Below are 16,406 nucleotides of genomic sequence, written 5' to 3'. Positions count from 1 at the left end.
CTCTCTTATGCGTCTGTCTCATTAATAAACTTAAACTGAAAATATTTTTCCATTTCTCTTTATTTGGGCTTCAGCATCCAAATCCCTTCCAATCCTGTCATCCTTTTATTTGAGCAACATTGTCTATCGATCCTGCAGGGTCCATTTTGTGCAGCAGAAAGTGTCCTTGCACCTGAGCAGCACTGATTTCAGAGTGTGTGGCTAAAGCGTGCTTGGCAAAGTGTTCTGCCTCAGAGGCCGGTTCGTCGGGATAAAATCGTCGGAACATCTGGGTGAGCTGCCAGTGGGTGCAATGCCCGATGTACTGCTTCAGATCAACACGGCCAGGTCGGATGAGCGCTGCGTCTAACCTGTGTGCAGATATCATACACAACGCTGGAAGTTAATGGCACTGAAAACACTTCTTATGTTTCACAAGTGAAAGAACAAGTTTTTGTAGCCATGACAAAAAGATTGTAATGTTCATTAAGGAAGCAGAGAGACGTGAGGAAGATGAGGTGATGAAGCTGATCATACAGGCAGGGATGAACAGGTAGGCGTGCACGGATTAATTTAAGATCTGAAGATAAAGTCAATCTAACATTTGATCATGTGATCAGTTATAGTTTATTAATGTATGTAAATTGTCACTATGGATACACGGTCTACTGTGCACATGCATATCAGACCTATGTACTCTGATACTGTGTCACACTGCACTACTCCTTTTTTCCCAGGACACTGGTTATGTCAATCCCTGTACTGCACTTATTTTATTGAGGTAGGCTGCTGTATCACAGCAATATCTCAACTTCACCAGCACTTGGTATGCAGCGCCACCTGCTGTTGGGGTCTTTTATTTTCTTCTAATTCTGTTTCAGTCTCTTCACTGCTTCAATTGTTTTTTTTACATTACATTTTTTACATTTACATTAGAAGCAGCTATATCAGTTTACATGTTGGTACAATGTCACTAAACACTCTTGGCTTCGAACAGTACCTGTCTATGAAGTTGGTAGTCATAAAAACTATTCGGGCCTCCGATGAAGCCACTCCGTCAAGAGAGTTCAGCAGTCCGCTGAAGGTCAGTCGTCCCATTCCCTGATAGGCCAGAGGGTCTGAGAGGCAACAGAAGAAAACACAGCTCAGTGACTTCAAAATTCACCTTCAAACCAGAATGTAACAAATCTGGTCAAATACAGCTTTACGGGTTGCTTCAGTACTGAATATCAGCCTGTTTTAAAACCACAGAGTGGAGCTGATGAACATCTGTGATGTTTTAAACATGTAAAAAGAAATATGTTTGATCGGTTCTGCTGCTCACTCTCAGTGGGAAGCAGGTCTCTGCTGACAAAGGCTGCATCGACATCCTCCAGGAGAATGATGCTCTGCTGCGGAGCCACACTCAGGAGGTGATTCAGGCGGTCGTCTGAAAGTGTTCGGTCACTCAGACTCATCAGACAGATGCTGTAGCCCAGCTCACCAGCCAGCGCCGTGCTGAAAAAACAGCAAGTTACACAGGCATTGGTGAGGTTACACGACGAGTACGCAGCAAGAAGAATAAACCCAAATAAAGCATATACTCACATAAAACTGCTCTTTCCACATCCGGGGGGGCCGTACAGCAGGTAGCCTCTTCTGTAGGGAATACCTGCACAGGTGAACAACCACCATCAGTAGAGGATTAATCACAAAAAACCCTAGAAATTCTTCTACAAAGTAGACAAATTAAAACGTTCGGTAACATTTTTCTTATTAGGTTTTTCTAGAGACCTTCCCTACTCTCGAACAGACTCTGGTAAGGAGTCGGACCAGACCTTCAGCAAAAATCCAAGGGGCTTTTAACAGAAGTGATGTTCATCAATAAAGCGATCAGAAAATCAGCAACTTCAACCAAGAATGGGCAAAGTACCCTGTGAGTAACAGTTTCATGATAACTCAGTGTTCCTTTAATTGTGGTGATCAAGACATTATAATCATGATTAAAATTCATGTCATGTAACATTTTACCTCTATCTGTGTACCATTTGGGATTTCCAATGAAGTCCTTCACGTCATCTACAATCCTTTCTGCAACACCCACGTCCAGCACCACAGAGCTGAGGGGTCTGCGCCGCCGAGGAAAGCCGAAGGGCCGCCACTCTGCACCCATGGCCGTGTACATCACTGTCCTGCCTTCCTCCTGCTTCAGCGCCAGTTCTCTTGCTGCAAAACAGGAATGAAAGCTCAACTAAAAGCCCACTCAAGTATTTTGTCAAGTACAGTTAAGTCTGTAAGTATTTTAGACAAAACTTCACAACTTAGCCCATGTACACCACACACTGTGCACTGAAATTAAGCAATTAAGGGAGGAAACATCCAGACTTCGAGAAGCTACTCGGTGCAAACATTTGGAGGGATGAGCCTCAAATCCCAAAATGTTGATACTGTTCATCTGGATGTAGATGAGCCTCAAAATTCAATGTGATAATTCTGAAAATACATCTGCAATACAGGTGAAAATCTAACTATGTGCACACCTGACTTCATGTGTTGTTAAACTTACCTTCTTGTAAGATATTAAAGAAGATCTGTCTGTCTCTGCCTAAAGCTGTGAAAGTGACAGACTCCCAGGGGGTTCCGGTGTGCAGATCCACCATCTGCTTCTCCCTGGTTCTCTCCACCCTGATCCACTTCCTCCCATACCTGCAGACCACAACGGAAGTCAGTGTCACAGAGAAAGTGGCCAATCAGTTTAGAATACAGGTCTTATAGGTGTAGTGGTATGTGCTATACCAGATGATGTGGTTGCCAGGGCTCGGGTGAAAGTCAAACTGCGTGTGAACCCGTCCGCTCTCGTGCGCCAGGTAGGAGGTCTCCACGCTCAGGTGCTGCGTGTGTTTGGCGTGCTTGGTGATCCAGCTCAGCAGCCAGTTGTAGCTCTTGTCCCTGCTGGGCACCTCCAGAGTGATCATGTAGTGCCTGCGGAAGAAGATCATCCCCACCTGAGCCCCTTTCCTGGCAAGCGCCAGAGCTGTCCCGACCCCGACCAGTCCGAAGCCGGCTCCGAAGTACGGGTTGTCCTTCAAGCCGTCCAGAAAATCCGTCAGGGGCATGGTGACGGCTGCAGTGAGACTCTAGATACCCCCGCAAAAGGAGCTCATCTGAAGACCTGCGTAGTGCAGTAAATAAAGGTTATCGGTCTTTCTTCGTATCCTGACAGCTGCTTGTAGGCTGGAAATACATTTAGCGACAGTTAAGGCTACCCGACTGGCTAAATTACGACAGTTGCGTTGTTTTTTTCCCTCTGACTTAATCTCTCACAGCTGCCACTGGTGACTTCATTCATTCTCGTGTTTAAACCTTCATTCAGCCACATAAAATCCCCAAGCGTGCAACGATGCTTCTGCACGGCGACCTTTACTACACTTCCTGTGTTTGATGGATACCGTTCCGACTTTCCACTGGCGCTCACAAATAATGGTCCCCCCTCCTTAGTAATCTATTTTTATGCTCACCTAATTTTGCTAACCTGTTAAGAGAATAACTACGCAACGGTGGTTAATGCACTCTGTGAATTTTAGTTTAAACGGCTTGAACCGCAACAGCGATGAAAAGCTAACAGGGACGCAAAGACTTTGCGATGAGCGTCTCAAGAAGCTAATGAGGGTTAGCTCAGCTAGCATTAAACGCGATGTTATTATTGGCGTGTTTCAATCACTTTATATTATTAATCAGAGCGAGAAAAACTTCAGCTGCTGTAACTCACTGACAGCTAAGGATTTCTATAACAGGCAGTCAGTAAAAGTGGATTCAATGAGGCAGACGGTGCAGCCTTGCGGTTAAACACAGCTGTTGATGTTTTGTTTTTTGGATCCAAAGGACCGTGGAAACCCGGGCAGTAGGTCTGACTCTGAAGTTCATTTTCTACTGTAAGCACCTGCAATTTTGTGCATGTAACCGTGTACCTGTGATGTGTCTTATTACAGTTAGCACTAGTGCAGTAACTTCATCAGTATGAAAGACCACTATGTACTATCAAAGTTATATTAATATCAATATCTGTATGTCATTAATTTTTTCTATATATTATCCCTGATTAAAGGGTAAGTTATACAGTGCGGCAAAAAAGTATTTAGTCAGCCACCGATTGTGCAAGTTCCCCCACTTAAAATGATGACAGAGGTCAGTAATTTGCACCAGAGGTACACTTCAACTGTGAGAGACAGAATGTGAAAAAAAAAAAAATCCATGAATCCACATGGTAGGATTTGTAAAGAATTTATTCGTAAATCAGGGTGGAAAATAAGTATTTGGTCACCTCAAACAAGGAAAATCTCTGGCTCTCACAGACCTGTAACATCTTCTGTAAGAAGCTTTTCTGTCCCCCAGTCGTTACCTGTATGAATGGCACCTGTTTGAACTCATCTGTATAAAAGACACCTGTCCACAGCCTCAAACAGTCAGACTCCAAACTCCGCCATGGCCAAGACCAAAGAGCTTTCGAAGGACACCAGGAAAAGTATTGTAGACCTGCACCAGACTGGGAAGAGTGAATCTACAATAGGCAAGCAGCTTGGTGTGAAAAAATCAACTGTGGGAGCAATCATCAGAAAATGGAAGACATACAAGACCACTGATGATCTCCCTCGATCTGGGGCTCCACGCAAGATCTCATCCCGTGGGGTCAAAATGATCATGAGAACGGTGAGCAAAGATCCCAGAACCACACGGGGGGACCTGGTGAATGACCTGCAGAGAGCTGGGACCAAAGTAACAAAGGTCACCATCAGTAACACACTACAACGGCAGGGAATCAAATCCCGCAGTGCCAGACGTGTTCCGCTGCTGAAGCCAGTGCATGTCCAGGCCCGTCTGAAGTTTGCCAGAGAGCACATGGATGATACAGCAGAGGATTGGGAGAATGTCATGTGGTCAGATGAAACCAAAGTAGAACTTTTTGGTATAAACTCAACTCGTCGTGTTTGGAGGAAGAAGAATACTGAGTTGCATCCCAAGAACACCATACCTACTGTGAAGCATGGGGGTGGAAACATCATGCTATGGGGCTGTTTTTCTGCCAAGGGGACAGGACGACTGATCCGTGTTAAGGACAGAATGAATGGGGCCATGTATCGTGAGATTTTGAGCCAAAACCTCCTTCCATCAGTGAGAACTTTGGAGATGAAACGAGGCTGGGTCTTCCAACATGACAATGATCCAAAACACCCCGCCCGGGCAACAAAGGAGTGGCTCCGTAAGAAGCATTTGAAAGTCCTGGAGTGGCCTAGCCAGTCTCCAGACCTCAACCCCATAGAAAATCTGAGGCGGGAGTTGAAAGTCCGTGTTGCTCGGCGACAGCCCAAAACATCACTGCTCTCGAGAAGATCTGCATGGAGGAATGGGCCAAAATACCAGCTACTGTGTGTGCAAACCTGGTAAAGACCTATAGTAAACGTTTGACCTCTGTTATTGCCAACAAAGGTTATGTTACAAAGTATTGAGTTGTATTTTTGTTATTGACCAAATACTTATTTTCCACCCTAATTTACGAATAAATTCTTTACAAATCCTACCATGTGGATTCATGGATTTTTTTTTTTTCACATTCTCTCTCACAGTTGAAGTGTACCTCTGGTGCAAATTACTGACCTCTGTCATCATTTTAAGTGGGGGAACTTGCACAATCGGTAGCTGACTAAATACTTTTTTGCCCCACTGTATGCTACAGTGGGGACATTTGGAAGTCTGTGGGTTTTCAGCTTGAAAAGTTCGGGTGTTATCAGTGCATTTCCAGCAACTATGATCATATCAGCACCATTAAGATACCACTTTATTCCAGACTTTTTTTTTCTATCTACATGCACAAAATATATATCAAAGTCTAATACTGAGCTGTTGGGCGGGAGGAAAAGAGGAAGACCACCGACAAGACTCATGGATGTAGTGAAGGAGGACATGCAGAGGGTTGGTGTGACAGAGGAGGATGCAGGTTCTACTGTGTTTTCACATGCTGGGAATTAATATCCCATATCATAGTTCAGGAGTGAGATGACAAATGGAACAAAAGAAAAAGCAAACCCTTAATAATGTTTGATTTAAACAAAAAAAAAGAAGTTCTGAATAATATCAAAACTAAAAGCAAAACAGGAATTCACAAGAGTGCGAGAAGGACAAGGAACAGACAGCCCAACACCAAGAACGAACAGGGTTATTTATACACACATGGAGTGATTGGTCGTTAAACACAGATGTGAAACTAATCATAATCATAATCAGAATACTTTATTGATCCCTGGGGGAAATTATTTTTTGTTACAGTGCTCCATTATAAACCAACATTAAGACAAGACAGACAATACACTAACTAAGAATAGTACAATATATACATATATACACATACATACATAAGTCACTCAATGAGCTGATGCATACAGTCAGAAAGGACTGAAAAGGACAGGAATGTTATAGAGTCTGATGTTTAACTTGTGCATGTGTACCCTAACATGATATTAAATTGTTGTGAAATTTTAAGGCTTTACTCTTTTTATTTTTTTTTTAGACACAATGGAGACGATGGATTTTCATTGTGAAAAATGTGGACAGAGCTTTTCAGACAGCGGCATGTTTGCCTCTCACCCCTGTTCACAAAGACAAATCGCTTCATCCAGTAAAGTGCAGCTGGACAGATTCAAGTGTTCTCGGTGTGCTGAGGTCTTTTCCAAACCAGCTGCTCTTAAACATCACTTTAAAACCAGCCACAGTGACCCAGACCTGACAGGCCCGTTCTCCTGCTCTGAGAAAGGCTGCTACTTCAGTGTCTCGGACCGTGACGAGTATCAAGCCCACATAATGTCTACACATGGCCTCACTCTTGTGCCCTGCACCTACCGGGCTTGTAAAAAGTCATTCCTTACACAAGCTGAGATGGAAAGCCATCGGAAAGGACACATGCCCTTTGGCTGCTTTCACTGCCAGTTTGTCTCTCAAAATGCTAAAACCCTGAATGGCCACCTCTTGGAACACAAATATCTACCAAATAATGCTCAAGGTAAGTGGGCCCTGCGGGGAGGTGGAACTCTCATACCTTCAAACCTTAGCTGTAAGATGGAAATTATGATTATTTTCTCTTAGGGAATGAGCAGGAGCCAACACCGATGGGCTATAAGGAAAGCTGCTTGTCTGAGGTCAGCGTGTCACAAAGAAAAAATCGAGCTTGTGGGCCAGAGGAACAACCTGAGAGGCCAGGTGGCATGAAAGACACGACTTTAGCAGGAGATGCTACATCAGTGCCATCCAAAGGTAAGAACACCTATTATCTGCTTAGTGGATTATTATGGTGACCACTGTAATCAGCTACAACATTAAATCTGACAGTCTGCTTGAACACAGTGGCTCCTGGGCACTCACATGGAAGTCACTTTGACATGATTCTCCTAATTCTGATACATTTGATTTGTATAGTACCAATTGGCACTTTATACACGTGTCAATGATCCTACACTTTGCAGACATTTTCACTAGATGGAGCTTTAGCCAGATGTAGAAGTCATCAAGTAACACCTTTTTTGGGGTTGTATATTGTTTTCTCTTCTTTACTTTTGCACCTTTGTGGTCCAGCTACCCAATTTCGCAGTGCAAGAAACTGCAAAATGACAATCAAAAGCTCTGAGTCTCTAAGATCAAGTCGCTGGTTCTTTGTTATCTCGCCTGCTTCTTCACACCCCTCCCCTGACACTGTTGGTTCCACCATTATGAATTTCTTCCCTCCAGGAAACCACATCATCATCTATTCTGAGATTAGTGTATACCCAGGTTGACCTTCATCCTGCTGTCCTTGTACGACAGGTTCTGCCTGATACTGGCCTGTGCCTTTATAATAAAAATGATGCTGTTCAGTTGCAGTTTTCATTTGACTCAATATCCTTTCCTGCTCTAGGACCTCCTAAAGTGCTGTTACCACTGTTTATACCCTAATTGTGCTAATGTTCCTCTCTCTCCACATAACTGGTTGACTGGTCAAGCTAGGACGTTATAAGCTTATTCAAGTAGGAAGGAAATGCTCCACCCTCCACAGTCCAAGTCACGTGATGGCACTTCCTCAAAGATTTGTAATTCTTCCTAGACAAAGCCAATGATGCCTCACGAGACAATATTTGGCAAAAGTGGGGGAAAAAAAATCTGTAACAGGAAAAGTCCTCCAGCAGACTGCAAAGGGAAAGAGGAGAATGAGAAGAAACAGTACAGTAGATGGACAACAAACGAAACTATGGTAGAGTAGGCAAACATTAATGACATGCAATAGTAGTACACAAACACAGGAGTGAAGATGAAACATTTAGTTGCAAAGTTGAGGAAAGGTTCAGGTCCACCCTGTATGGCCTTAATTTAAAGGTTAATCAGAAAGGAATGTCCAAAGCCTGCTATTAAAAGTAGACGTGGTCTCCTCAATGCAAACCAGAAGTTAGTTTCATAGTAGACAAAATCTTGTTGGTGGCAACCCCCCAAGCAGGACAGTGACCCTTGTCTTACCACAAAAAACTGCAGAGCTCATGGCTTTCCTGAACTCCAGAGTCCTAAATCCTATTCTCAATGATCCTACTGATATGTGCTGGAACAATTCGGATCCAGAGAGGCCTTATTTTATAATCTCAAAGTTGTTGCCAAAGTCGCAGTACAGACACCCGTTGGAGTCCCACATCAATGCCCTGAAAGCTAGGAGCTCTTTTGATGCCACAAAAGAGACCTACACATTATTAGACAGATGTTGTGAGTGATTGGTGCCCATCACAAGTGGTTTATTACAAAAAAACCCATCTCTCATTACTGTTTAACATGACATAAAAGATCTGTTCTTTAATCAAAATGACAGAGAAGGAAAAAACAGTAAACAATGCAAAATATAAACTGTAACAAAGACAACCCATTATAAGATAAGATAAGATAACCTTTATTAGTCCCACACGTGGGAAATTTGTTTTGTCACAGCAGGAAGTGGACAGTGCAAAAGTTATGAGGCAAAAATTAGAATACAATAAGAATAAATACAGTACACAACTGTACAGAATAGAATAAAATACTATATACAGTAGAATAAAATAAAATAAATATACAATAAGATAAAAATAGAATACAAATACAAATACTATATACACAACTGAGTAAAAATACAACGATGACAGAAAGGATTATTGCACTTAGTATTATTGCATATTATTCTTGTAAACGTATATTTAAACTAACATTTTCAATTTGTTTCTATTTAACAGAGTACCTTGCAGAGGGATCAGAGCACATCTATCGCACCCACACCTGCCCCAAGTGTCGTCGCTGCTTCAAGATGCGCTCTCACCTCCAGGAGCACCTTCGTTTGCATTTCCCCGACCCAAGCCTGCAGTGTCCCACCTGCAAGCGTTACTTCACCAGCAAGAGCAAGCTGCGTGTTCACAGGCTCAGAGAGGCCGGCGAAAAGATCCACCGGTGCCACTTGTGCGAGTATTCCGCCGTGGAGAGGAGCTCAATCCGGCGCCATCTAATCAGCGTGCACGCCGGAGATGGCGAAAACTGTTACAGCTACATTTGTCCGACCTGTGGGGGAAGCTTTCACCTGAGCAGCGCATTGAAGGCTCACATGAAGTCACATAACATCCCGTCTGACAGCCAACCCTTGGCCTGCTTTCAGGAGGGTTGTTCTTTCCAGAGTTCTCATCACAAAGACCTCATTAGACACTCTGCCGAGGCTCACGGAGTCAAAGCAGTGGAATGCCGTCATCACGCCTGCGGCGCCCTCTTTAAAAGCGAGACAGACATGGATGATCATTATCGGACGCACCTCGCCTATCACTGCTCAGAGTGCGATTTTTCTTGCTCCAATAAAACAGTCTTCCTCCAGCACCAGCGGCTCGGTCATGCAGGGCCTGAAAAGCTCAGCTGCGACTTCTGCTCCTTTGTCACGTTCAACCCCGTGGAGTTTGAGCAGCACCTCGGGCATCTGCACGCCAACGAGAAGATCCACCGCTGCTCTCAGTGCAGCTACGTGACCTCGCACAAACGGGGTTTGAAGCGGCACATGCTCATGCACAGTGGTGAGGATGGGTTTGGTCACATGAATCCTGCCTTAAAGTCTGGGCATTTCTCCCTTGTGACACAATAACTCTTAAACTTGTTTTTCCTCTTTAAGGTGAGAGGCCCCACAAGTGCAGCCTGTGTGAGTTCAAGTGCCGAGATGAGTCCTACCTGTCCAAACACATGCTCACTCACTCAGATGATAAGAACTTCATGTGTGCCGAATGTGGATACGTCACCAAATGGAAACACTACCTTAACGTCCACATGAGGAAACATGCAGGGGACCTTAGGTACGCACTCAAGAGGTTTCTTACACATCTTTGTTATATTTTAATTTTGGATCTGTTGTGTAAGCTGAGTTTCTTAAGAGCGCAACACCAGAATGCACAGCTGTGGGTCTTTAAGGTGGGGAACAGTGGAGGTGGAAGAAGCATTGTTGGTTCTAGATTCAATACTTCCTGTTTCCTCTCCTAGGTATCCCTGTGATCAGTGTCCATATCGCTGTCACCGCATGGACCAGCTAAACAGCCACAAATTACGGCACCAAGCCAAATCACTCATGTGTGAGATCTGCGCTTACGCCTGCAAGCGCAAATATGAGCTTCGAAACCATATGTTGGCCAAACACTCCGGAAAGGACAGACAGTCCGCCGTGTTCAAGTGCAAATACTGTATGTACACCACCTGCTACCGTCAGGCGCTTCAGAATCACGAGAACTGCAAACACACCAAGCTGAAAGAGTTTCGTTGCGCCCTTTGCTTCTACTCCTCCTTTAGCAGCATTAGCCTTTTCCTTCACAAGAGGAAAACACATGGGTACGTGCCCGGGGACAAAGCGTGGCTGGACAACTACGCTGCAAAGGAGAAGGAGAGGAGCTCGGCTGAATTCATGCAGGATTTTTACAACAAGCCTTCAGTTACTCACAAGCTGCCTGAAGGACCTCCACCTTCTGGTACTCCTGAAGGTCAAAGAGACCAAGTCCTGCCTTACCACGATGGCAGCAGAGAAACGTCTCCTGCTTCACAACCTGAGGAAGTTTTTGACGTTGTTTCTCAGGAGACCATTACAGAAAGTCCTTCGCCCATCGGCAGTCCTGAGGAATACTGTACCCTCGTTCTAACTGCACTCTCCACCTCTGACTTTCAAACCCCCTCTGAAAACTCTGAAAGGGTTCCTACTTTAGAATCTAACAGGCCCGAGGCGTCACAAGTAAAAGCAGACCTCTCATCAGAGGAACATGATGAAGATATACATGATAGCTACGAGCCTCTAAATAACACAGCTGAACTGGTTGAGCCCGGAGATTGTCAGACACCTGACAGAAACTGTGAAACAATCAGTCCTACTTTTCCACCTGAGCACAGTCAGCCATTACAATCTGAGGTGCGTCTGAATGCTATGAAAAAGTATGACAAGGACCAAGCAGAAGCCATGGTGTTAGAGGGACGGGTGCAGATGCTCGTGGTGCCAGCTGAAGGTGTTTACCGCTGTGAGAAATGCTCTTATGTCACCTGCAGAGAGAGTGCTTTGAAGCACCACTGCCAAGCTCTGTGCCAGGGCAGGATGAAGGGCCACAAGTGTCAGGCCTGCGGTGCGCAGTTCAAGCAGAGGCGGGGCCTCGATGGCCACCTTAAAAAGAAGTGCCCAGCCATGCCACGGAAAACGAGGACATTTGTAGGCATTTCAGAAACAAGTGTTGCTCCAAAGGAGAGCTGTACTGTAGATCAGGAGGGATCCAATTCAGATCAGACAGAGCAAAATAAAATTTCCACTGATCCTGAGTGTTCATCTCATTCTAAGACCTTTGTTAATGATGATGCTGCTACATCCAGTGCATCTGAAAACCAGCAAACCGAAAGTCAGAAGAAACTGATCTCCAGTAACAAACAGCAAAAGTCCCTTTATAGTAAAAAGGGTGGGAAATTCAGATGCAAGCTGTGCAGCTTCTCATCCGTCAGGCTCATAACAATTAAACGGCACCTCTCGACCTGCAGAAGAAGATTCAGGAAAAGGGAGAATGAGACCAATTCAGAAACAGGTGATGAAGGTGGGAATGACTCAATCAAAGAAAGAGAAGAGCTGGTGGAGAAACTCGACGAAGATCTTGTAAAAGTTTCTAAGAAACGTCAAATTTTTGGCTGTCCAAGCTGTGCATTTAAGTGCAGTCAGAAGAGAGCTTTAGACAGCCATGAAAGAAAAGGCTGCATGAGGCCTGGTGAAGTACAGTGCGCTCTCTGTTCATTTGTAGCCAAATCTAAAGTTTCTTTGACCCGACACAGTTTATGTAGTCATGGCAAGGAAAAGTTCGGTGCTGCCAAACCCAAACGTTTGCACTGCCAGCACTGCACTTTCAGCTGCAAACAGCAGCGCTGCATGACGCAGCACATTGCACTCAAACACAAAGGTGCACGACCTCACCGCTGCCGCTTCTGCCCCTTCAGCACCACGCGGCGCTACCGCTTGGAAGAGCACGAGTCTCTCCACACAGGTGTCGGCCGTCACCGCTGTGACGTGTGTGACAAAACCTTTGGGGCGGTGACCAAATTGCGCCAACACAAGAGACGCATTCACGACAAACTGCCCACGCACTTCTGCTCGTTGTGCGACTTCAGCAGCTACACGCTCGACGACGTGAGACGCCACAACCGCAGATGCCACACGGGGGAGCTGCAGCACGTTTGCACCCACTGTGACGCTCAGTTTAGCTCAGAGGTCGCTTTGAGAAACCACTGCAAGCGTGTGCACCAGCTCCAGGTGCCTTTCTCATGCAAGCAGTGTGACTACACCTGCAGCAGCGACATCACACTAAGGGCCCACCAGCAGAGCAAGCACCCCCAGGTGAAATGCAACACCTGCCAGGAGTCATTTGAAACTAAGGAAAGCCTCGAGCTTCATCAGAGAGCTCACCTGGCGCATCAGTGTCACGTGTGTCCCTTTGCTACCAAAACGAGGCAGCTGCTGGCTCAGCACCTCTTGAGCGAACATGAGGAGGGACCTGCGGAGGACAAGGCACTGAGGTGCAGCACCTGCCAGTTTGCTTGTCACCATCAGCTGGTCCTGGAGCAGCACCTCCGCTCGCACGGAACCAAGCGCTTGTACAAATGCACCGACTGCCAGTACTCGACCCGGAACAAGCAGAAGATCACGTGGCACATTCGCATCCACACTGGGGAGAAGCCTTACAGCTGTGAGGAGTGCAGCTACACTTGCACCGATCCATCGAGGCTGAAGGTACCAAACAAGCTTCCATAGATCCCAGACAGTTGGTTCTGTTCATCTGTATCCACGTCCACTGAAAAAACTTCTATCGACACGTTGCTTTTAGATAATGCAGGATGCTAAATATTCAAAGCAACTTTATTACTAAAAAAACAAGTCAAACAAGCAAAGCTGGCTGGAGAGTTTGTTAATACAACTTAAAGGGTTAACTTGGACTAAGACACAAGCTTGGAAAACAGGAGGGTGAACAAACCCACAAGTGGGCAAAAACTGAGGGGAGGAAGGAGCTGAATGTAGGCTGGGGATGGATTGGATTGAAGTAATAGCCAGTAATGATAGGCTAGGTGAGGACAGAAACCACAGTAAGACATCAGAGAAAAACAAAACAGGACTAACTAAAATATCAAATACAGAGACATTACACGGCACGTTAAACAGAGGCAGTGGAGCACAAAAGTAGCTTAAAGTTGAGACAGAGAAATGGCGAGGAAACTAAAAACACAAGAAGGAATAAAAAAAACAGGTTTTGAAGCTCAATAAAAACAAAAGAATTAAAAATGTAATTTATAAATAGTGGTGTGTACTTTCAAGCAGGATTTAGGCTCCAGGTGTCTTCACAGTTAAACTTGGCTTTTCCGTATTATGAATATGTTCATTTCATGCCAGCGTGCATCAACTTGGCATCTTATGCTGCAGAAATAATGTGATCTGGAGCTGGTTATGTTTGAGATTGGAAATCAGCAGGTTTACTGACTAGTCAGTTCCCTGGAAGATGGCATCATTTGTAGCTAGAATTATAAATCCGGGTTAGTATAGTTTGAGTTAGTGAAATGATAAACATTTCATGTAACTATTGAGCCTGATTTCTGATCTTAGGCTCACAGAAGCCAGATGAGTTAAATTTGCTTTATAGTACAGAACAGGACCAAGAGCAGTAAATGGGAACAAAACGCAGTAAAAACTAAACGGGTATCTGTAAGACGACAACAAAACCGCTGAGACCAACATGTTAAAAGTTAAAAACAAAGAACGATGGCAGAAGCGTTTACAGTGTCTCTGGTTGTGTAGTTACTTATTGAGGCTCATTTTGAGTCTTTCCATGAAATGGAGCACAATGAAAGCAATAACAGGTCCCTTTTATTTTATTTTTAATGTTTTTATAGCTTCACATGAGAGTTCACCAAGAAGAGAAGAAGTACCTTTGTCCAGAGTGTGGCTACAAGTGCAAATGGGCGACTCAGCTGAAATACCACATGACCAAGCACACAGGTATCAGAGGTGGCTGTTTTCACCCCTAAAAATGCAGCTGAAGAGCTGCTGTTGGAAAATGAGACGTTACATTTATTTACCATACAGCTCAGGCAGATATGATGGTTATAAACTGAACACAAAACACAAACTGACAATCCACATGCTTATCTGATGTATCCAAACTGCATACTGGACAGTCTAATTTAGGAGTGTCAATCATAAGGCCCGGGTGCCAAAATCAGTCCAGCCCACTGGAAAGCTTTAGAAATTCCCATATACACACAATCAGTTAAATAGCTCCTTCTAGTGGTCAGGGGTGAAAACAAACCAAATGTCTCCTGCAGAAAGGCATAAAGTGAAAGTTTCTAATTTAATCTTGCAATATGTCTAAGTTATAAAGTGATTTGGTTACATTTTTAAATAATGTTTGTCATCTGCAGGAGAGAAGCCGTACGCCTGTGATGAGTGCGACTACCGCACCAACAGAGCAGACGCCCTCCGCGCACACTGCGACACACAGCACTGTGATGTGCGCCCTTATGTTTGCGAGAAGTGCGGCAAAGCCTTCAAGACTAGCTTCATACTGAAGACCCACCAGCGCCAGCACAGCGACGACAGGCCATACACGTGCGGTTTGTGCCAAAAGGCTTTCAGGTGGCCTGCGGGTCTCAGACATCACTACCTGTCTCACACCAAGCAGCAACCTTTCAGCTGTCGCCACTGCTCCTACAGAGCCAAGCAGAAGTTCCAGGTGGTCAAGCATCTGCAAAGGCATCATCCAAACATGCCAGCAGAGGAAGGTGTGGTAAGAGACTCAGAAGCTGGAGGCCTCACCCTGAAGGAGGCTCTAGAGGGGACTCTGGATAAAAGAGCAGAAGAAGCAGCCAATGAGCTGCTTCCACCAGCCAGTGAGGTACAGGAGGTTGCTGAAGAGGTCGAGCTAGGATTAAACCCTGAAGAGAGAGAGTAACTGGTGACATAGCTGGTAAATACTGATGTTTGATTAGTTGATTTTAAAGTCTTGCCAAGCCTAATAAGACACTTAGTACACATATTAAGAGAGAATGTAAAGACGGGTCATTTATTTGAACAATAAACAGGTTTTTTTTATATCCCATCTTGTGATAATTTCCTATAATCAGAATATAATTGTATTAATGACAAAATCACCATATGAGATGCCACAACTGTGCTGCCAGTCCAGAAACTCTTAATAATGCAAAATACATTGTTTACAAAAATTCAACACTAAGAGAAATGGAAGTCCTGGAAAAAAATAAACAAAAGAAGAAGAAAACAAAGATTCCTTAAAAACAAATTCATGAAGCCAAGGCTGAAAACAGGACTGCTAGGAACTCTTAGCTTAATAAGCCAAAAGCAACTGAGGAATAAAGCTGCTGCTGATGAAGGAGAGAGAGTGCTTTTTGCGGTTTGCTTTGGATGAGAAGGATGGATGAGAGAGCATAGAGCAGCTTAATGAAAATGATAGAAAAATATGAAAAATGTGCTGGCACAGACGTACAGGGTGATTGCAAAAAAAAAAAATGCAATAAATGCATTTCTCTTAAACGGGACAGGCTGATGTTGGCCTTTTTTCTTTTTCTAACAGCTCTTTTTGGGGGTTTTTAAACACGTTTTTCATTTGTACCATTAGCTCTGAAATATTTTGCATGCATAGATAATCTTTTTTAAATTCTGTTTCGACATGTTGACTTATTACAATTTTCTGTTAAATGCTGGGTTTCTTATACTTAGCTCCTGAATTTGAATCCACTTCAGGTTCCTATGTCAGTTCTTTCCGGGTACTCTGGAGTCGAAGGACATGTATGTTGGGATAACAGCTGACTCTGAATAGGTCATATGTGTGAATGGTTGTCTGTCTCCATGTGACAGACTGCCAACCTGTCCG

The 16,406-nt window shown here is 44.4% G+C and overlaps 2 protein-coding genes across 4 annotated transcripts; one reads left to right on the top strand and one right to left on the bottom strand.

The window, feature by feature from the left end:
* Nucleotides 1-42: 42 nt before the first annotated feature.
* bcs1l (BCS1 ubiquinol-cytochrome c reductase complex chaperone) lies at nt 43-3,495 on the bottom strand. Of its 2 annotated transcripts, none has more exons than XM_004559144.2 (8): nt 3,477-3,495; nt 2,755-3,130; nt 2,525-2,664; nt 1,990-2,184; nt 1,567-1,630; nt 1,304-1,476; nt 980-1,097; nt 43-350 (listed from the first exon to the last, which is right to left on the bottom strand). In XM_004559144.2, exons 2-8 carry the CDS (start codon nt 3,072-3,074, stop codon nt 98-100), a joined length of 1,263 nt encoding a protein of 420 aa, XP_004559201.1. In that variant the 5' UTR covers nt 3,075-3,130; nt 3,477-3,495; the 3' UTR covers nt 43-97. The 2 variants fall into 2 exon arrangements, with proteins under 2 accessions (XP_004559201.1, XP_004559200.1); XM_004559143.6 differs by lacking the exon at nt 3,477-3,495 and adding an exon at nt 3,225-3,401.
* A 133-nt stretch (nt 3,496-3,628) lies between these two features.
* znf142 (zinc finger protein 142) lies at nt 3,629-15,607 on the top strand. Of its 2 annotated transcripts, none has more exons than XM_076875262.1 (8): nt 3,629-3,863; nt 6,521-7,009; nt 7,093-7,260; nt 9,228-10,043; nt 10,139-10,316; nt 10,501-13,258; nt 14,410-14,515; nt 14,938-15,607. In XM_076875262.1, the coding sequence occupies exons 2-8, from the start codon at nt 6,526-6,528 to the stop codon at nt 15,465-15,467; spliced, it is 5,040 nt and encodes a 1,679-aa protein (XP_076731377.1). In that variant the 5' UTR covers nt 3,629-3,863; nt 6,521-6,525; the 3' UTR covers nt 15,468-15,607. The 2 variants fall into 2 exon arrangements, with proteins under 2 accessions (XP_076731377.1, XP_004559202.3); XM_004559145.5 differs by having other exon boundaries at nt 3,629-3,890.
* The last annotated feature ends 799 nt before the right edge of the window (nt 15,608-16,406 follow it).

The sequence above is a fragment of the Maylandia zebra genome, linkage group LG16 (assembly GCF_041146795.1).
Source record: "Maylandia zebra isolate NMK-2024a linkage group LG16, Mzebra_GT3a, whole genome shotgun sequence".
Taxonomy (NCBI): Eukaryota; Metazoa; Chordata; class Actinopteri; order Cichliformes; family Cichlidae; genus Maylandia; species Maylandia zebra.
This window is presented reverse-complemented; position numbering and strand designations above follow the sequence as displayed.